The sequence below is a fragment of the Mercenaria mercenaria genome, chromosome 18, assembly GCF_021730395.1.
Source record: "Mercenaria mercenaria strain notata chromosome 18, MADL_Memer_1, whole genome shotgun sequence".
NCBI classification, from domain to species: Eukaryota; Metazoa; Mollusca; class Bivalvia; order Venerida; family Veneridae; genus Mercenaria; species Mercenaria mercenaria.
Window position 1 is genome coordinate 23,246,266 of NC_069378.1, and position 23,332 is coordinate 23,269,597.

Consider the following 23,332-nt stretch of genomic DNA (forward strand, 5'->3'; position numbering starts at 1 on the left):
GCCATGTTCAATTAAAAGGCAACGGATCGTTTTTGTGTTCACTTGCCGATTTAATTTATTGTATCTATAAATATACTAAGCAGATAAAATAGATAATTTTGAAAAATAAAATTCTGAAAATTGTGTAAATGCGAATAAATATATGAGCCGCGCCATGAGAAAATCAACATAGTGGCTTTGCGACCAGCATGGATCCAGACCAGCCTGCGCATCCGCGCATCCATGCTGTTCGCTAACAGTTTCTGAAATTGCAATACTCTTTGAAAGCGAACAGCATGGATCCTGACCATGGTCTGGATCCATGCTGGTCGCAAACCCACTATGTTGGTTTTCTCATGGCGCGGCTCATATAATGAAACCTTAATGCCACACATTTATAGACTACTATTACTAGGAAAGCATTGTCACAAATATGTTATATAAGTAAAGGAAACACAATGATGAATAGAAGAACAAGACGAGAAACGCCACGTTCCGAGGTTAATATCTTATAACCCTAATATTATCTGCAGTGATTGTGATTTATAAAGGATATTTTATCGCTCTCAGTCTGTGCATTATAGAATCATGACTTTGCAAGATACTCCTTACTTTCCTTATTGTTTTCAGATTCATCACTTTATCAGACATTCTATTAACTTTGAAAGAACTATAAGTAAACACCATGGCACACAAATGTGACGATAATTCATAAATTGCTGCAATTCATTGCGTGATTTGATTTGTTTTTGCCAACCATTTTAACAGAAATAAACATCTTAAAAGAGTACACTATGAGAAACTTTTAATGGGATATTCAATTCTTAACTGTGGTTTCACAAGCGAAAGTCTGTCAGTTGTGTCTGTCATGTCATGCACTCACAGATATTTGATGTTACCCGCGAGATTTGTTAATATAATTTTCATAAAGGGAAAAACTCTCATGTTGCTATATGCCAACATTATTTTCTCTTTCGTTCAAATTACGTTAGATATAAACTGAGAGTTTTTGAGATTAATTTTATCATCAACTTTTTTTCACAATAAATGTTTCTTCTAGAGTGTGAAGACTTAAGAATTAAATGAACCGCGCCATGGGAAAACCAACATAGTGGGTTTGCGATCAGCATGGATCCAGACCAGCCTGCGCATCCGCGCAGTCTGGTCAGGATCCATGCTGTTCGCTTTCAAAGCCTATTGCAATTAGAGAAACTGTTAGCGAACAGCATGGATCCTGACCAGACTGCGCGGATGCACGGATCCACGCTGGTCGCAAACCCACTATGTTGGTTTTGTCATGGCGCGGCTCAAATGTACTTTTCTGTATGTACTTTTCTCTGCTCACTCAAGGTAAGTGCACACAATCTTTATTTTTAATACTACCTACTCGTGTCATCTTGAAACAAATACAAACCCTGGCACCGATTGCTATATACACGCAGCCATGTAAACTAAATACACTTATACCTATGTCATCCTATAGGACTGGAACTACTTTTCAAAATGTATAAAGAAAAACAAGAATCCCACCACCGCCTCGGTAGCATAGTGGTAGAGCCCGCTTCGAGTGCGGAAGGCCGTGGGTTCGATCCCCGACCGCGTCATACCAAAGACGAAAAAATGGGACTAGTAGCTTCCTCGCTTCGCTTGGCGCTCAGCATTAAGAGGGTAGTGCTAAGACTGTTCAGCGGGGTGTCAGTATAATGTGACTGGATGGGGTATCATGCCGCGTGTCTACGGCGTGATATTCCAGTGAGGAAGCACTGCTCCAAGTAGACAACGTCGTTTATATGACTGAAAAGTTGTTGAAAAAGACGTTAAACCCGAACATCGCTCCACCCCCCCCCAACCCCCCCCCCCCCCCCCCAAAAAAAAAACAACAACAAACACACACACTCACACACACACATACTTGATCAAAGTTTAGCAAGACATTTTTGACGATTATGATTTTTACCTGGTTATAGATATCAGATGTTAACATTTACAAATTATTCGGTTAATATCTAAAAAGGGATGTTTCGAAACATAAATAATTGCAGAATCGAATTTTAGTATGCTCATGAGAAGTTAACCTTTAGCCTGCTGGCAACAAGTGATTCTGCCATTGCGACCAGCGCAGACCAAAGTCTGTCTGCACATCCATGCAGTCTGATCATGGTTTGCACTGTTCGCTTTTCAGTCAATAAATTTTGAGTAAATACCCCTTTGAATAATAAATGGTACTGCTTGAATTGAATGACTAGTCCATTATTTTAAAAATTTAGGAGGGTAAAGGTAAAGTAGTTTGAAATACCGCTAGCACCACTTATTACCTAATTTAGCGGAACTTCTTTGTACAGAACTATTGAATGGCTCCCAAGACTGTTGTTGTGACGAGTCAATCCAGAACGCCTTTAGAAGCTTGGAATGCAACCAAGCAACATGATATATAACAGATTCTGCTGGACTGAAATGAATCTGTTAATACTGGGTTATTAAATGTGCCACATCCGTCAAAACAAAGGTATTAGCTTAAGAGGTTTTTTTTCAACTACATAGAATGTACGAGTTGCTTTTTATCTACTATCTGCCAAGAATCTGCCAAAACAAGGAAATTCCCATTTGTTCCGACCGTGGAAGGTCCATTGATAATGTTAAACATCTTTCGGTGGCTACACAACTTTGAATAGGCTGACAAATATATTTTTCGTGTTCATCACATAATTGCATTTTTTGACATGGTGTGCAATTTAAATTCAAATTTAATTATGTATTTATCGTAGGTGTTTGAACACATTTCTATCTTACAATTTCATTACGCAAAGTACTGAATGAATTTACTAGAGCAATCCTCTCGATAATTTTACTTCAGATAACATCATAGTGTGTTATAACTAAGGCTATTCTATCTGCTATTAAATTCACATCTGCCTATCTGATGATTATTCATTATATAACAGTCATCTGTAAAGCGTCTGTTTTAAAAATGAGGAACCTGCATCAGTTTCTGTGTCATGATAGTCGTGTTAAAATTACCAGACGTTTTGTCATTAAAAGTATCGTCACTCATATCATTTTCCTTATTATCATTACCATTATCATCACAATCATCATCACTGTCATCATCTTGCCATGAAGAAAAGTTTGTTTTGACTTCATTAATTTTCGTGGGTAGTAATTGCCATGGATTAAACCATTATCAACATCATCAGTACCATCATCATGACCGCCATCATTCCGCAGTAAACATCCTAAAAGTGTGTCGTTTTGTGTGAAGAAATTATTAACAATCATGGAGTCTAATAGCCAAGGATTCCGTTGTTGTGATCTAAAATCTCAATAATAAAAAAAAAAACTTCCTACAGGTTTTATATTAAAAAACACATGAAATAACATATTGCTTAAAATACATAGTACGAGTACACAGTATCACATAGAATAAGGATATTTATATTTGATACGAAACAGAATAAATTGAGGTTAAACCAGATCATTCTCAATTAAATTAACAAGAGGACCATGATGGTCCTGAATCGCTCACCTGTCCCCACATGACCCAGTTTTAAACCGGGTATGACATCGTTTTTTCTATTATTTGACATTGTGACCTAGTTTTTGAGCTCATGTGACCCAGTGTTGAACCTGACCAAGATATCATCAAGATAAAAATTCTAACCAATTTTCATGAAGATCCATTGAAAAATATGGCCTCTAGAGAGGTCACAAGGTTATTTTATTATTTGACCTAGTGACCTAGTTATTAACAGCATGTGACCCAGTTTCAAACTTGACCTAGAGATCATCAAGGTGAACATTCTGACAAATTTTCATGAAGATCCGTTCAAAAGTATGGCCTCTAGAGAGGTCACAATGTTTTTCTATTTTCAGACCTACTGACCTAGTTTTTAAATGCAGTTGAATCAGTTTCCAACTTGACCTAGATATCATCAAGATGAACATTCAGATTAACTTTCATACAGATCCCATGAAAAATATGGCCTCTAGAGAGGTCACAATGTTTTTTTTATTATTTGACCTACTGACCTAGTTATTGGCAACACATGACCAAGTTTCAAATTTAATCTAGATATCATCAAGATGAACATTCTGACTTACTTTCAAGAAGATCCACTGAAAAGTATGGCCTCTAGAGAGGTCACAAGGTTTTTCTAATTTTAGACCTACTGACCTAGTTTTTAATCGCAGTTGACCCAGTTTCAAAATTGACCTAGATATTATCAAGATAAATACTCAGACCAACTTTCATACAGTTCCAATCAAAAATATGGCCTCTACAGAGGTCACAAAGTTTTTGTGTTATTTGACCTACTGACCTAGTTATTAACGGCATGTGACCCAGTTTCAAACTTGGTCTAGATATCATCAAGATAAACATTCTGATTAATTTTCATGAAGATCCATTCAAAAATATGGCCTCTAGAGAGGTCACAATGTTTTTCTATTTTTACACCTACTGACCTAGTTTTTGACCGCAGTTGACCCAGTTTCGAACTTGACCTATATATCATCAAGATGAACATTCAGACCAACTTTCATACAGATTCCATGAAAAATATGGCCTCTAGAGTGGTCACAAGCAAAAGTTTACGCACGCACGAACGGACGACGGACGCTGCGCGATCACAAAAGCTCACCTTGTCACTATGTGACAGGTGAGCTAAAAATTATAAAATAAGGATTTCATTCTAATAATTAATTTAGTATTATATTCTAATAAGAATTGTATATTGCTTGCATGAAATATTTATTGTTATAGCTTTGCTACCGTCATTTATCACGTCAGTGTATAGGAGTTATAACATGATTTAAATGATTTAGATCTAGAGTTGTCGCGTTATTCTAACATTTTCATAAATATTCTGGTCTTGTTTTACATTAATACTACAAAGTGATCGTCATTTTTATCGTCTTTTTAAAATCGAATATTATCAACAATAGTCAGTACATGTACGACATCGTCGTTGCTATTTCGTTGACAGCATATTAGCTATTGTCATCTGTCTTCATTTAATTACTTGCGCATTTTGCGCAACAGAAAAAAGAAACAACATATATTTTTGTTTCTTTTATGCTCTCGATGTATTAACTGCATATACAGTCAATGTTTTCTAGCACGTAAAGTAAATTTTTTTTTGTAAAAGTGAACAGAAAGTTTGCAATAAGTGGTAGTCTGCTGTATCACATATGTTCTGAATTATTCAGCGCTCAATTTCTAATATAAGGGATCAATATCAAATGAAATGTATTCATAGAACATTAATCCTAGTTCGCTGGAAATTATTCATAAATACAGTGTTATGGGCAGTCGGATTGATAAAGTGAAAGTTTCCTCGTTGGTGCCGAAAAAAAAACACGCACAAGATGTTTGCTTATTGGAAAATTCAGACTGACGAAGTTTTTTGGGAGTAGTTGTAAAATAAACGTTATTTGTACACGCGCACATAGATGTTGTTTCACGTATATCACTGAATTCTATTGACTTTCTCACATCAGATTATATTGTGCCGGCATCTGAAGAGCTTTAACGTCACTAAATAATTGTTGTTTTTTTTTGTTAATTTTATGTTCATATGGTTAAGTATTTCAAAGTCTTTTAAATTCCATTCGAGTGTTTGTATTGATATTATATTGCTTTATTCAGTTTACGTAATAAAAGTTCTCTAATGCCGGAAGCTCCTTGATATAAACGGGGAGAGTGGGATGATATTTTCGTCATTTTTATAAGAACATCATCTGGTTTATGTTCAAGAGGATTAAATGAAAACTTTGATTCAGATCAGAAGTCTTTAGTGGTTACTAAATTGTTATTGCAATGACCTAAAGCGGATTACGGAATTGCTTCTCTGCCTTGTACAGTGATGTCTATAAATAGTTTTACTGTTAAACAGGGGATAAAATAGAAAATAGATGGTGAGGATGAATTCTTGCGCTTTTGAATGGAATTAAGATTGACTATATCTCTTAAATATGTTAACTTAATATATACTATTGTAATATGTATTTAAGAATGAATTGGTTCAAATTGAATATTTCTTAAATTAAAACATTTGGAATATTTCTAACAAATTAAGATTTAAAAATATTTATGACATAGCTTAGGTAGCAGACTGGCCAATATGGATATACCCGGTTTGAAAAATATTAACTTTGGTAATTTTGGATTAACACTGCCTGACAACAGTTCACATGCCTCAGATTTTGAATATGGCGCTTACGGTAAGTATTTTAGATACTTTTTATTGAAGCATTATTTTGTAGGTAATTTTTTTTGTCATTTTCAGTTTGGTATCAAGCAGAAAATGAACTCGGTGGTATTTTATTAACCGAATGTTTTCATATCTATATGTGTCTAGTAAAATCTCCAATGTCTGTCTTTAAACGAAAGTAAATTTTCAACACAACGTTAGGATCTTAACTTGACCTGAATATTAAAGTTCTGCACAATTTGATTAATTGTTTTCTACAGTGTAGAATTCTATTAAACTCGTGAGTTTTCGTAAGATAGAATAATTAAGAAATAGGCAAATAAAAAAGATAGGTTTATGTGCCTGATTTCTTGCAAAACTGATCTGATCTTGTATCAACATTATAATTTTTAATCTATTGAAAGAACGAAATCTTATCGTTTTTTTACAAATGTACACATGGGGTAAAACAAATTATATACGTAGGATGTTCTTCCTTTCCGTATACCCGGTTCAGGTTTTAGCCTATGTATTGCGGATAGATGACGTAACGCCATGATTTTCGGTTTGTCAAACATGCAGAAGAAGCTTAAAATGAATTTATTCTAGTAGGTCTTCGCATTTCCTCTACCTATCGACATAAATCGAGAGACATTTAGTTAGATTTTACTCAAATGAAATGTATGTCCATTTATTGTCGGGTAGTAAAGTTAGTGAAACAGTTTCTAGTTTATCTCAAAGAGCTCATTTAATTTTGTCTTTGACATCGAAGCAGCATGTGTTCGAAGGAATATTTATAAAATTAAATTACTTTTTCGAACTAATAAGCAGGAAATAGTTACTTCAGATTTACCCTGCAGAAACGTAAGAATGTTCACATATATATTTTAGAGACGACAATGGTATGTGGATCGTTTTGCCTTGCGCTTATCATACTTAACCAATAACAGTAAATTAAAATAAAACCAGTTGAATAAAAGTATCTGATGAAAAAAAATTCTAGAATCTTTATTGGTATGCAGTAATTTTTAATAATATATCATACATTTATATATTTTTAAAATACCATTGGGCCATTTCTTGACCATATTTTTGGATATTATTTGTGATAAATAGTTCAGTGTGTAGCATTTACATTAATCTTTTTTTAGTCTTTTTATAAGATTCGTTCATTTTCTGTAATTGGATGAAAATATTTTTTGACGTAAAGGCAGTTTAAAATGCAAGTTCGAGTGGTTGTGCCGCCACATTTCCTAGTTATTTCGGACATCTTGCAGCAATGTATTACAGTTTGTATTTCCTCCTTTCATAAAATTAGACTTGTGAGAAATCTTTGCATTTACATACGTACAGAAAGGACCGTTTGCAATACAAATCGACAACATTTTACGGATTGCAGGCAGGATTGAAGGTATTTATTTGAAAGTAGAATATAAATAAAAAGTAAAATAGAAAGGGATAATCCCACACATGTCTCCTTTTTCGTTCCGTACACATACGACTGCTTTATGTTGATTGAACATGAAGCATCAAAATGTTACATATACCAATGTCACCCAGTTTGATAACTTGATGCAAGCCAACGACAAAGCACGGCAAATTTAATGCAAAATTAGACGTTACAAAGTAAATGAATAAAACAAAAGCCATTGCAAATTACACCCGTCTAGGATTGCGATTAGCAATATTTATATGGGTTCAGTGCATGTGCTATTTTCTATGTATCTTAAAATATCTCTATATGTTTCGGTAATGTGATTGTAGACAATAAGATTAGCATATAAATGTGATTTAAACGATTAGATTTACCAGGATGAAAGGAGTTAATCTGTATGTAATCAGCATCTTATCGATCGATCCCGTTGTTCCACAGACGATTGCAGTTTTAAATTCTTCATTATGCTGGTTTAAGATGCAGTGGAAACTCGGTAATTCAAACTCCAAGGGATCGAGCGTTTTAGTTCGAGATAAACGAAATTCGAGATAAAAATGATATTTTATGCGCGTGTATTCGAGACGGACCTTAAAAATGGCTTCGGTATAGCCGGTATTTTGAGAGAAGCGAGTTCGGGACTTCACGTTTTAACAGTATTTCAGTCAGTTATACTGATCACACATATTTGTTTATAAAAACACATATCATTGAGTATCTGAATGAAAATAAGCCAAATACTGTACTAAAATAAGCCTATCACAATAACATTTTAGGACCTCATACAGTTCATCTTCATCAAAGCGTATGTGACGCTATGATACCGTCATTTATTATACATATTATCAATTTGTCCTTTATTTGCTTCTGACTTTATAAACACTTGCTTAATCTCAAAACGTCGTACTGAGATTGTATAATATTGTGTTTAATTATTTACAACTTAATATTCGTAATTGATTCTCCCTATCTAGATTAAATACTAGTTGGTTACGTTGCGCTAACCGATAATGTGAAAAGAGTTCATACATTAATATCTTTTAGTTAATTATGTGTACAAACAAAATGTAGCGAATTATTTCTGTGGCCAATAAATATTCTACATTCAAATTTGTATATTCTGGATTCCTGTACCTTAAAGATAAATAGTTACTTATTTCCTGTTTTTCAGTTATTTTTTCTGCAAATTCTTAAATTTACGATCTGTCAAAAATGAAAGGCTCACCTGTTTACATGTTGTTTTTTTTTCGTTGAAAATAATATTGTCCGAGATATGGCATCCAGATTGAAAACGAAATACTCCCAACGCTTATACTTGTAGTATACGAACTAACTGGAATTTAAGACCCAATATATCATGCCCGGGCGCAGCAGATGAAGTCGCGTGTAAAAATATGTCTAATTATGCAAATGTTTAAATGATTCATATATTTTCAGATACAGATTGTTAAAATGTTGGAGAATCATTTCAATTCAGCATTGGCCAGTCTTGCTGTAATGCAGCTCGTTTGCATGTTCATAATACGTCAGTAAATTCGTTTTAAATTTACAATAATGAGCGGTGAATTTTACGCAGAACAGATGGAGAAATATGACCGGTTGTATAAATGTCCCGTCTTGTAAGTATGATTTAAAGGAATTTTTACCCGCTATATAACGAATTTAATGAAAACGATGGGTGCACCTGGAGCGCAATTGTCTCCGTTTCTTAGAACATATGTATGTCCATTTAGCTGAGATTTGTGCCGTTTATTCAAACACTTCTGTGCAGTCCGGCGGGGGAAGGAATTTGTTTGTCAGTTTTGGACAATATCGCATCATATATAGTGCTTATCGGGAACAAGTAAATATTAAAACACTTCTTGTCTAAAGGGCTACTACCTGTTAAACAAAGCATGTGCATTTTCATAGAATTATTAGGGTTTGTTTCAGAAAAATCGGCCGAAAACATAGCGCAACGCAGTTTCGAGTGGGTCCCGACGCAACGCAATCAAGTGGAAATCCTCCTGTGTCTTACTTGCAAAGTCCTATCCGTCATAAAAAGTCATTAGAACCTCATACAGTATAACTTTAGAACGTTCCATATCATTATACTGATCTCGCCATTTCTAATATATTGCACTTTTACATTTTTATGTTCGCTTAACATTAAACATATTTTTGCTGACATTGTCACAAAAAGACAACAACAACAATAACAACTTAAAGCAAATATGAATATCGAAACAATATCATCAACTAAATATTTGTAAGTAAAACAAGAACCACTTAACGTATGGTACTGAACAGCGTACCAAAACAATCACAAGCGGGTTAACTCTTTAAATCAGTATAGTTACATTTCGTTCATTTCATATATACTTTAAATTTACAGATATTTACTATTAACAAACTTAAAACACATTTGAAATCTGTACAAACATGGTAAGGATTTTGAGCAGAAATAAAACAAATCTTGCGTCTAAATGGTAACAACCGTTTTTGATAAAACAATGCATTGCTATTTCATTACTGATATATTGTGCATTTAAGTAGTTCGAACAAAATAAATCAAATCTGATCCATGGTAAAAAGCATTGATCTGTACATGTTTTCATTCATATGCCTGATGAAGCGTGTATCTATTTTGAGAGAGAAACAAGAACGTTGAAAATGACGAGAAAAAAATGAAGCCGAGATAGAATCATATAATAGTTTGATTTCTGTTTTATTAGCATGCAAGTTACATCTGTATTTTGAAATATTGTAGGGGGAGGGGGACGCAACTTCTATACTTCGCCCACCTCGGCTCCTACGCCTGTGGAACACAAAACTAAATTTTCTTCTCTTCAGCTATCGATTTCAATACAAGGCACTTGTAGTTTGTGTGCAAAGTTACTACGTCATATAATGTGCATTCATATTACATGTAGCGCATAATGGTGTAATTATATTATTGTATGATGTGTTACATTCCACGCACAATTTCGAGTTTACATGCTTTCATTACAAAGCGAAAACGCACTTTGTTTAATTAACAAGAACAACAGGCAAACAAACACAGAAGAACCATGATTGTGTGTGATTCTTCTTTAAAAATCCAACACATTCATATCCCTATTACGGCAGCAGGAGATACATTTATGTTACAATAGTAATTAAGATAATGCAAACCAAATAGCACAAGATCTAGGTACAAATAAAGTTTAATTTCAGCTCTCATAACGGTCGCTAATAAACAAACGGGGAAACCAGTGTGCCTCCGGAATATGTGGTGAAAAACGGATTTGCGCATCAAAATCGTTCACCAGTATCATCTTTTCTTAGTTTTGATGATTAAGTAATAGGTAAAAACTAACTTTTTACCGGGTTTATCTGATGTAATAGTTAAATGTCTGAGTATGTTTTAACTGACTGGCTTAAAAATAAAATCTGTACAGAATGTTCCAATGTTTTCGTCGATGCTGGTAAAACTCGTCTTACACCCGACGTGTAAGATGACTCATGAATGAAAATATGCTACTTTAGTAAAAGGAGTACTTAAAAGAAACACATTCGTTTTATTTTACGGCATACAAAAAAAGGAATTAATCACTGGTTATAGGTATGGATTGCAATATCCGGCACACAGGTAATTGTTTTGCGTTAACTCTACAGAGCATCGTTACCATTTAAACAGTTACCCCCGAGCCGGATATTTCCATCTGCACCTACGATCAGTGAAATAGTCTTATAATCTGACATCAAGGAGAATAATCATTCCAAGGAAAATGAAAACTTGTTCGTTCATTTATAGCAATGCTTTTTCTTTACTATCTCAAATTATCAAACTTGTGGGCACATGAAAATGTTCCAGATAATGCCATAATTAATGCTAGTTGAATGGAAAACTGATTTTAGAAGGAAAAACAAGTGTGCATTAATGGTAAATATGATGTTAACGTAGATCATGGACGACATTTTATATGAGAGGCCCGGCAAGTAAGACACAGAACAGTATCCACTGGATTGCGTTGCGTAGCGACCCACTCGAAACTGCGCTGCGTTAGGTTTCCGGCCGATTTTACTGAAACAAGCCCGAATAATTTTATTAAAATACACGTGCTTTGTTTTTAAGAGGTATCCCTTTAGATAAAAAGTGTTTAATTAATTACTTGTTCCCGATAATCACTATATATGATGCGATATTGTCAAAAACTGACAACATTCCTTCCCCCGCCGGACTGTGCAGAAGTGTTTGTATAAACGGCACAAATCTCAGCTAAATGGACATACATATGTGGTAAGAAACGGAGACATTTGCGCTCCAGGTGCACCCATCGTTTTCATTCAATTCGTTATTATAGAATAGTCGTAATCCAAATAAGAAATACAGCAACCACAATTAGTGACCATGATTGAATTTTATATGCTTTGTATACTATGTGATTTGTCCAGAATAGTACCTTAAATATCCCTTAATGCTCATTTATGTGTTTGCCGACAAATGGATTCGAATTTGTACGAGATTTAAATGATTAAATTTACCAAGATGAAAGAAATTAATTTATATGTTATCAACATTTTATTGATCCTATTTTTCCACAGATGGTTCGTTAAGTAGTCATGTAACTATGGGAAGAATTTTCATTACGAATGAATCTTAAAACACAAATATTACTAACATCTTACGGCTCAAATGTTTATAAAAGGCCATATGAAATTTGCTACATGGTCTTGGTAATACTAAACATTGTATTAACCTTTTTACCAATTTGTAATCAGCTTAACCCCACATTTTTAATAATTTCATATAGTTCTATATCGCTGTACCGAATATACATTAAAGACATTTATTTTGGTGAAGACACTGGACCTGTTATGCAAAAAAGTAATACTTTTAAATCAGGTGCAAGAAGCGCTGGTAAAGAATATATATTATAGATATTTACTATTAACAAACTTTATACAAATATGAAATCTGTACAAACATGGTAAGGATTTGAAGCAGAAATAAAAGTCTAAATGGAAAAATAACCGTTTTAGTTAAATCAGCTACACATCATTCCACACAATCCGGTCTTATCTGGCCAGTAATTGAAAGGTTAAAGATATCTTACTTGTATTCCATTTACATTTCATATGGATAAACAAAGGAATGAAGGTGCTGTGACAAGCGTAAGGACACATAATTTAGGTATTTCTGGTTTTTTATTTATTACTATATATGAATGAGATGGTATTGGGATAGAAAAGAAAATGGAGGAACTGAATCATGCTTAAGTGTGTTGTATTTTTCGAAATCAGGTGAACAAAACTCGCGTCTTACTATCTTGATTAAGCCCACAATCCTATCGATAGTGACTAGGGTGTAAGCATTGCACAAGATGGATGTTTTAATAAAATAGAGGCACTTAACGGAAATATTGGTTCAGTTTTACCCAAAGTCATTTGTCTTAGAACTTGAGATGTAAATGAGGGGTATAAGCAAGTTTTGATACTTAAAGGACCCTAGCTAGCGCTTACACTAGATGTTTTGTTATAGTTTGGCCTATAACTGACAAAGCCATTTACATTGTACTGGAATTTGAATAAGATTTTTTTTTTAATTTTAAGGTTACCAAGAAATCAAATTAATTAAGTACAACGGAAGGACGGAACGACGAGGGCCGACGAATATCCAATGATCCTAAATGCTCGCCGTGATTTCTTGTTAATGGGAAAGGTTAATTCTGTTATTATATAATAGCTATAGCGTTCGTGTACAGATGGTCATCGTTTTTCTTTGTGTGTGTGTTTTTTGTGTGCTGTGCTTTTCTGGTTGAGTTTAGTGTGTTCAGTGCCTCTTGGATTTAATGTTACTTTATGTTCGTCCACTTCATCATTCTTCTTTTGAAAATAAAAGGAACACTTTGTCAAATTAAAAACATATACGTTTTACGTAACAAATTCATTCCAAACAGAAGCTGTCATTGTATGATTGATCTTTTAAAATCACTTAGTGCGCACCGGGAGATGTTTTATAATATTATTATTAATCTTGGATGCATTTATATGTCTAGATATTTTCATAATTAATTGTATTCGTCTAGAAAAGGGACGGCCCTGTTGATGATATGGTCACTAAATCTACACATGTCTTTATTTGGTCGGTGTGGGTTATCAAAAAGCGCTGGACCTGTCAGTTGTCGGTTGTATGAGTACGCTACGAAACAAAATATTTTTAAAACAATTTCTTTACGATTTTCACCATTCGTTTTGTTGTTGCTACAAAGGTCGACTTCCGGTTAAGTGCGGTAAAGCATTGATAGATGTCAGAAACGAGCTTAACTACTAAAAAGTCGAGTACACTGTACGTAAAAACAAGATAACGTTGGTGCAAACTGTACGAATATGCACTTACACTTATTAATCTATAAATTTTCAAGTTAATGCATATTTGTTTTGTCAAAGTACTTCACGGCACAAAATTAGTTTACAACCTTACCGATAGATGTCCGCAATACATTTAGTGTCATTCCCTTTACAGTATTTCCTGATGTTTTGCCAACGATTACTAGCATTAGGGGCCATAAGTTTGTCGACGAGTGATATAAGGTCTCTGACATTGAGTCACTTATCTGTCAACCCTATGGGTTCAAAACCTTCCTAAGGGTGAAAAAAAAACTTTCATTAAGTAAACCATCCAGCAGGATTACGGAGGGTCTGCGGTTCCACTTACCTATCCGCCTATGCATAAAATAATATCAAGAGGGGCACCTGTGGTTTGCTCCGCCACCAAAAACTGTAAGGTAGCCCTATGACTTATATTTTTGTCGTAGTGATGTTGAACCCTGCGAAAAATAAAATTATCAGGGTAAACAAAACTAACTTCTAAACATACGGATGTGTTACACGGAATGGTAACCAGTAATGCTCTGGGTCATATTTTTACATGAAAATAATAAAATGTCTTATTTAAAACAAAATCTATAATTAATCGACAAACATTCCAAAGTAGTAAGAGGTCACGTGATTTCCAGTGGACCTTAATTATTTTGCTACCTAGTTCATAATATTTGACCTTAAAGTTATACTGCGCTCTGCCTTCCTTTGGTGTAAATTGCTTTTTCTAACTCAGCGGAATTCCTGGGTTTCTTGCATTTCCGTAACTAGACAAATGCTGTTTGACAAATTGCCATTATATTTATTGGAAAAACTAAACGCGGTACAATAAATCACGTCTCGCTCTGAGTGTAAATTAATTCAGAGATACTGCCCATGCAGTAAATGACTGTTAAAGAAAAATATAAATTGTGCTTTTTGCAAGGTTTTCTGGAGATAATGGACAATCACAAACAAAAGGGCGTTTCATAAAACGAAGGTGGAATTAAAATTTGAAAGAAACATGAATTGAAATTTTAAAGTATAATTCAAATTCTTTTCAAATTTGTTACATAAACTAAAGATAGTTTTAAGATCATCGTAACTTCTTCTTGTAGAAGTAAAGCGGCACGAATTTAAATAATTTCTTTGATTTATTTTTTCGTGCACTTACTTCATTTAAATTTTTCTCAATCATATAGGGGAAATGAAATTAAGTAATATGCAAATAGGCATAGTTCTGCAAAATGACAACAGGACGTCGCCTGGTTTCGATTACAGTTTTGGTGAGTATAAATTTTGTTTGGATACCTATCAAATGATTTAGGGAAATTGGTTTATGCTTTGCGTTAATTTCACAGAAGCTATCACATGTCTAGAATTTTGTTTGGTATAATGGATAACGACCATGTTGGCATTTAACCTTGCTGTCTAATACAACCTGTGTAGAAACTTTTGATATATTTATTTCCGAAGAAAAGTGGGTGTTAAATTTTTGTCTGGTACATAAATAATGAATAAAATATATAAGTATTAGTATTGGATATAATATTTTGTTATATGCATAAAATGAAACAAAAAAAAACTGTACTGCTTGTATGCAGTTTGAGTGGTATTTATATTAGGAATAGTGAAAAGAACGATTTCCTTTGCTTTCAAAGTTCATGAATTAGAAATCAGTTAAAAAGCCATTAAATTAATGAGGTAGTTATTAAGGTATGTTCGATTGTTCATATTAAATTGACTCTATGGTTCAGTACACGTTCTTTTAAAATTAAACAAAACTGTACAAAACTGTCATTTTGTTGGCTTTAAACAATTTTTTAAAACGTCGCTAAGGGCGCTAAGCATACAAAGCCTGTTCATTGTAAATATTATGCAATCTCGGTTATCCCCCTAACATATTATTTCAAATGTAAAGCGAGTTTGTGAATGAAAATTAGATGTTGGTTTAATATATCATTCTTTTAATTAACACTTGCCATGCTGAACACGATTGGTTCTGCCTTTGCGACCAGTGTCAACATGATCAGCCTGCAAATCTGTGCAGTCTGATCATAATCTGCACTGTTTACAGTTCAGCCAGTATCTTTTTTGTAAGCACCAATTAAATGTAGTAAATAAAACTGTCCAAACTGGAAGACGGACTAGTATGATTACAGATTATAATTGCATAGACAGTTTCAGACATTGTAAACCAATATCAGTGTAATGTTTAAGGGTTATTGTTTCATTTATAAGTAAAACTAAATACAAAACATTTAAACGTACATGATCAATGTTAACGAAACTTTGTCGATATCTCGTATAAAGACAAAATATGACAGAGAAATCATAGAAGTTCAATTGATAGTAAATGTATTGTAAAAATGAGTGATCAGTCATTTAAAGTGCACCTATCTTTACTTTCGATATTGAAAAAAGGCCAATTGCCAGGTTAGCATAAAATCTAAACAATAATGGCGCAAATTTCCTCCGCCTTTACAGTTCGATATATAAATGCTTACTGATACGACTGCAAGGCATAACTGTAATAGATCTTATAATTAAAATATAAACTTGAAGGAATACATATAATGAATGAAATAATTCCATCTGATAATTACTTGATGTTTTAAGGTTATAAATTTAAATAGAAACAAGAGTGCCAGAATGTCACAATATACGCCCGTCACAGCAAATTTCTTTACACTAGCACCTGTATTTGCAAATTGAATTTTTATTTTCTAGTTGTTTACAATGTTGTTTATTTTAGAAATTATTGTAAATCTTTTATTTTTCTTAGTGCACAAAAAAAAATCATTACCAGGTTAAGATACCTTAAAATACACCCAAAATTTGAAAGTAACATCAATGTTGTACCACAGGAAAGTGGTCTTGGTTTTTCCCTACGGTCAATTAAAAAAAAGAAGATACAATGTAAGTTATTTATAGTAACAACTAAGGGAAGTTAATCTTTAAAGAGAAAAAAAAATCAAAAAAAAAAAAAAATAAAAAATTACAAGTCCACACAAAAATCCTTACGAGGTAGAGATAGCTCAAAATACACCTCAGAATTGGATGTAACATGCATGTTGTACTACAGAAAAGTGGTCTCGATTTTTCACTACGACTTGTAATGAAAAAGTTACAATATAAGCTATTTACAGCAACAGCAAAGGGAAGTAATTCAAAAGAAGGGACCAGTGCATGACACTCCGTCTCAAGATGGTGTACAATTGTGCCAAGTTACATCAAAATCCCTCCATGCATGAAGTAGAAATGCTCCGGACAAAGTCATTCTTGTATCTGACCTTTGGCCTCTAAGTGTGACATTGACCTTAGACCTAGGGACCTGGTTCCTGCGCAAGACACTCCGTCTCATGATGGTGAACAACTGTGCCAAGTTGTATCAAAATCCCTCAATGCATGAGGAAGAAATGCCCCGGACAATGTTTTCATTCTTGTATCCTTGACCTCTAAGTGTGACCTTGACCTTACCTCTAGGGACCTGGTTCTTGCGCAAGACACTCCGTCTCATGATGGTGAACAATTGTGCCAAGCTACATCAAAGTCCTTTCATGCATGAAGAAGATATGCTCCGGACAAAGTTTTCATTCTTGTATCCTTTGACCTCTAAGTGTGACCTTGACCTTAGACCTAGGGACCTGGTTCTTGCGCAAGACACTCCCTCTCATTATGGTGAACAACTGTGCCAATCTACATCAAAATCCTTCCATGCACGAAGAAGGTATGCTCCGGACAAAGTCATTCTTGAATTTTTCATTCTTGTATCCTTTGGCCTCTAAATGTGACCTTGACCTTAGACCTAGGGACCTGGTTATTGTGCATGCCACTCCGTCTCATGATTATGAACAATTGTGCCAACTTTCACCAAAATCCCTCCATGCATGAAGAAGATATGCTCCGGACAAAGTCATTCTTGAATTTGACCTTTGACCTCTAAGTGTGACCTTGATCTTAGACCTAGGGACCTGGTTCTTGCGCATGACACTCCGTCTGATGATGGTGAACAACTGTGCCAAGTTTTATCAAAATCCCTCCATGCATGTAGAAGATATGCTCCGGACAAGGTATGTGGACGCCGCCCGCCCGCCGGCCCGCCAGGGGCGTTCCCATAATACGTCCCGTTTTTCAAACGGGCGTATAGAAAGTGGAAAACCACAGGTTGCCCAAAACGATATAAATGAAAATGTTGCAGGCTTGGTTTGATTGAGCCTGTTCATGGACGGTAGTGGAAATGAAAGCTACCGTCAACGCCATCTAACCTCTAGCTTCTAGCCCTCAAGACTTTGTGTATTTTATACATTTTAACTATCATTTTATCCGTGAAAAATAAGTTTGAAAAGGATTAATATAGGAGACATTGAACAGTCATATAGTCATGCAGCCAGTCGATCCTTTCCAAAACATTCAAATTTATTTTGCTGGTTAATTAGCACCAAACGTGGCAAAAAGTATTGGTTACACACAACACTTATATCAAATGAAAAATATGAGATATTGATTCAGAACGTCTGTTTTGCTGGAATCGCAGTGATAAAGCAAAACAAAGTGTTCAGACCCCATTTAATGAACTGTTATAAAAAAGTGCCGATGTACGTGTGTGTCCTTCACAAGCGGCCTTCACAAGCATCGCTCTAAGCTATGTTATGTATATTGACACAATATGTACACTGGCATAATTGCTATATAGAAGTTTGTGTTGCACATTACTTTTTACACTTGAGTGTAATCTATGACTCAAAACTGCTATACTGTTTGAAGCCCAATTTCATTTCATCCTGCATTTTTTTTTTACTTGTGCCTCATGAACATATAGTAAATGTGTTGTTTCAAATGCATGTAGGACAAAACTCCTCCGGGAAAATAGCCATACACAATTTCAACAAGCCCTTTATAAGACCTTCTTCTCATCAAAGGTCCTAGTCTTTATTGTTTTCGATGTTATCGACTATTGAATCCGTATTGGTTAAATGATGATATACCTGTTTAGAACTGAAATTCATATAAATGAAAAATGGGATGCAACTTGTAAACCTGTTATGGATTTTTTTTAAACGAAATGATATAATTGTGTACTGGGTTCTGTTTCCTTCTTAGCGAAACCTTGAACTTTATAATTTCTTTTTGGCCGTTATTGTTGCCGAGTGGCAGTTTTACATGGCTAGAGTTCGTAAAACGCAAGCAGTACCTTAATATTATTGTAATACTGTTGTATGTTTTGAAGGTTAAGGTGATCCGCCTTCATTTTTATTCTCGTTTTATTCCGCTGGTTATCACCGTTCTTCTTTGATGTACAATTAAGGCACTTAATGTCACGAAAGTTTGTTACATAAACTCTCCCGTAAAATCACTGACAGCGTTGTACACGTGCATGCGTACGAATAGTGTGTTATCAGTAAAGGGAAAATGAAAATGTATTGTCAGAGCTTTAAATTATCACTTTTAATGTATGTCTGATTTGCTTAACCTTTTGACTTCTAAGTACTAACAATGAGTGGCAGACTACTCTACAGATGTTGCTCTTCACAAATGTGTGCTAAATGTTGAATGACTGCATATTGTTGATGATGTTAGTTCCAACCGTTATCGTTTACACGAACATTTATCATTATTTTCTAAAAGTAATCTTTAGAATGATATTTTAAATGTACTGTCCGAAATCTATGTGGTGTCAATGGTCGCTAAAGCGTTGACACGCAATTTATGTTAATGCTTTTCACTTCTTCGCCATTTCCTTTATGATAATTGTGTGTTCTACGTCAAAGCGATAACGTTAGTTGAATAAGTAAATTGACTATTATTCAATATAGACCAGAAATAATCAAGTCAAAGCCAGAAATAAACTTTAAAAATTGGTGAACAACCGTTTGCATTTTGAACAGAACTACGACATCCACACGCAAACAAATTTTAAAATTTGCATTTAAATGTTGAAGGCTAGTAACATACTTCTTTATATTTTAACTGTCTTTTCAGTTCAGAATTTCCTCTGAATAACAGTTGATTGTTTGTGTGTTCATGACAGTGTATTAAATTGTTGACTTGTCCAGACATAATCCTTTACCAGATGGCGAGTATTAAGAAATGTTGACATCTTTCCTGTTCAGGCTCTGTATTCATTAACAGTATTCTTCTCACAAAACTCTTTACACACACTGTTTATTCACACACTGTTTATTCACTTAAACGTGCTCATGTTTCACATATTAATATGCTGCAAATTTCAAGAATAGTTGTTCGCGAGTTTCTAGCATTATAATAAAACCATAATTGAAACGCATTGTTTTGAAACGGATCCTTAAATCCAGCCATTTTTGTGTGTTATACTTGATCATAAATTTAAGACATGCAAAGAGAAGCACAGAAAGAAATTAGTATCGTAGTTATAAAATCTGTAAAACGATCCATGCAACCAAGAAGAATAAAAGCAGACTCGGTTTGATTGAGTCCGTTTATGAGAGTTAATGTGCAACACCTCTCACGCCCTAGGTTCTTGAGGAGAGGACAGTCATAAATCAGTGTTACGTTTCAGTTCTTCAATTACAAATTAATTATGACTGTGCAGGTAGCTGCACGCGGAAAGACAGGAGCATGAAAAGCCCGGGTATTTTCCGACCGACGCTCGTTTGTTCAGTCACTAGATCCTGCAATACATATCGCAAAAACGTCTACTTTTCAAACGCTTAATAACATGACCGGTTTACTCTAAGGAATTTCAGTATAGTCGTAGGAGTATAGTTTATTTTCTGTTGTAATTTAGATTAATGTGATTCAGACTGAAAGCCCGTAAGATACTTATAAAAGAGCAATATGTCCCAGATGGGTGATATAAGGGACGTAAACGTAAACCTTAAAATAAAATAAGACCACTCGAACACAGAAAAAGTGATCAAAACATTAGATTAAGCCCATTTTATAAGGTTTAATCAGCATCGGATTTTCTTTAAGTAAATAAGCATGTGCATAAAATAATATGCCCTACTTAAGATGATCCAGGAGAAAGATCACTTTTGGAAGTACAAGTTTTACTAATTCATAAGCGTCAGAAATCTTATGATTGTCTGTAAGCACAATATGCTCTACTTAAGTTAATTCAGGAGAAACCATATTTACTTCTTGAAACAGTTAGATAGCGAAGTTCATATGCCGCTCAGCTAACACAAAAACCCAAATTGCATGCATTAAAGCGAAAATTTCATCGATGTGTGCATGAATAGAGACAACCATTTTTCGGGGGTGGGGGAGGGAGAGGGGAAAGGCAGCGCCATTTTTTTCAACAGTTATTAGTCCGCTAAAGGAATGCCCTCCGTCAATCCGCCTGTTCGCAAATCTGGATCCTGCAATTACTCAAAAGGTATTCAAGCTAACTTCATAAAACCTGGTATGTAGACAGTGGGCAATATGTAGATTATCTGCGTACATGACTTATGTTTGTAGATTGAAGGTCAAGGTCACTATTGAAGGTCAAATAAAACGTGTTTCGCTCCATAACTTTTATATGCAATCATATATAGTGCTACACACAAACGTTCCCCATGATGAGACAAAGTGTCAACACATGATCTATGCTTGTCAGTTAAAGGTCAAGGTCACCGTTTAAGTTCAATTAAAAATTTGTTTTCACTCCGTAACTTTTATATGCATTGAAGGATTTTCTTACCACTACAAGCAAATGTTCCTCGTGACCAGACAATATATGGCATGCTTTGTGGTCAAAGGTCAAGGTCACTATTGAAATTAAAGTAAAAATAGATTTTGCTCCATAATATCTAGGTGCATTGAATGATTTTTATTACTACCATGATCAGACTATCTGTCGGCCACGTGACACAAGATTTGTCGGTCAAAGTCGCTGTTGAGGATCAAGTAAAATTGTTTCAGCTTCATAATTATTATGTGCATAAATGGATTTAACTTAGGACTGCACACAAATTTTCCCTATGATTAGACTATGTGTCGCGTACATGATCTGTGCCTATAAGTCAATGTCACTATTGAAATTTAAGTAAAAATAGTATTTGTTTCTTAGCTCTTAAATGCCTAGAAGCATTCTAGTCCCCTACCGATGAAACACCGGAGGGAACTCGCTCAACTGTCTTTTCATCCGTCCGCCTGTCTGTCCGCAAATCTGGATCATGCAATTACTCAGACATCATCTGTCGCCAACAACCACAAATGACGACCACTAACAATGTTTTTCACCGGTAATGGACTTCTGTATTCCCACTGCAATACTTTGTCACTTGTTCAATTATGTTACAGCGAACAATTACCCTCATCAGTGTTCCTGTATTTTGCGCAAGTACTAACTTGTTTTCCGCAAGTGACTGCTAACTTCTCCACATATGCATTTGAGCTGGATGACGAATAAATTTAGACACAATGTCTTTTATCATATCGTCACGGAGAACATACGTCTAGTCCGCAGATTGGACTCCAAATCCATCGAGCCGTAGGTCGGGGCTTTCCCTATGGATAATAGTACAGAAGTTCCAACAACACTCCTTATCAGCGAAACATCAATTATATTGGTCCCTTATGCGGGATTAATTTGCATAGCCACACAACTGTTTTGACAAAAATGCATTCTTTTTGAGGATGTCAGCAAACACAATGTCTTTAGTTTCATCATTTTCTGATCCAAACAAACTTTTATTTCCTTACGGACTTCATTTGATGCATTACTGTCTGTTTCTTAGTTTTAAAACCATATTCGACACATGAATATTCTTAACAGAGTGCACAAGATTACAATATGTTTGACATGAAAGAAGCTTAAAATAATATCAAAGATATAGATTACACAGGCAGGTGATGGTGATATTTATTAACCTGACGAAGTTTATTACTTTCAAGATGCCAACTGTATGATATCTCATGAAATGAATCTTTTATTTGGAGGATTAAGGACGTTTTAAACTGCTTACCATTATGTCCTTATGAGGACGCTTTCGTTTTTGATGGAACTCATTGTTTATAGATATTTATAAGCATCTTCTCATCCACCTGATCAAATCATTGGAACGCAAACCCGAAAAATAAAAATACGAGATTTTGTAAACAAAAAAGACTAGAGGCTGTTATTCAAAACCTCGTACCCTCATTAAAAGTTACAAACTTATAAATACAAAGATTTGATTCATTATTACGGGTGTTTAATCTACTGATTGGTCAAAATTGACAGCGTTGGCATAAATATTTTCTATTACAAAATGAATAAAATAGCTGAAAATTGACATAGTAAAAAACAAACTTTCGGCTTCTAAAATTTGTTGAAATAATACACAACAGAAATATCTACACTGGAGTATTAGCCATAAAAATCAAACCGTGGCGTCATACAACCAAACACAATTGGTTGTGGAAACCCGTTGACTCGATGTAAAGATTTAAATGTCTTAGGATA

The 23,332-nt window shown here is 34.6% G+C and overlaps 1 protein-coding gene across 4 annotated transcripts in view; it reads left to right on the forward strand.

Annotated features, from left to right (window-relative positions):
• LOC128550755 (BDNF/NT-3 growth factors receptor-like) overlaps nt 1-23,332 on the forward strand; it is a 178,739-nt gene that overhangs the window by 67,719 nt on the left and 87,688 nt on the right. The window contains exon 1 of one of the 4 annotated variants that reach the window (XM_053530471.1): nt 6,031-6,198. The exons of the other annotated variants lie outside the window; for them this stretch is intronic. Within the exon in view, the coding sequence (XP_053386446.1) occupies nt 6,099-6,198 (100 nt within the window). The 5' untranslated portion in view covers nt 6,031-6,098. Of the gene's footprint in view, nt 1-6,030; nt 6,199-23,332 lie in introns of those variants that run through there. 4 annotated transcript variants of the gene reach the window in all.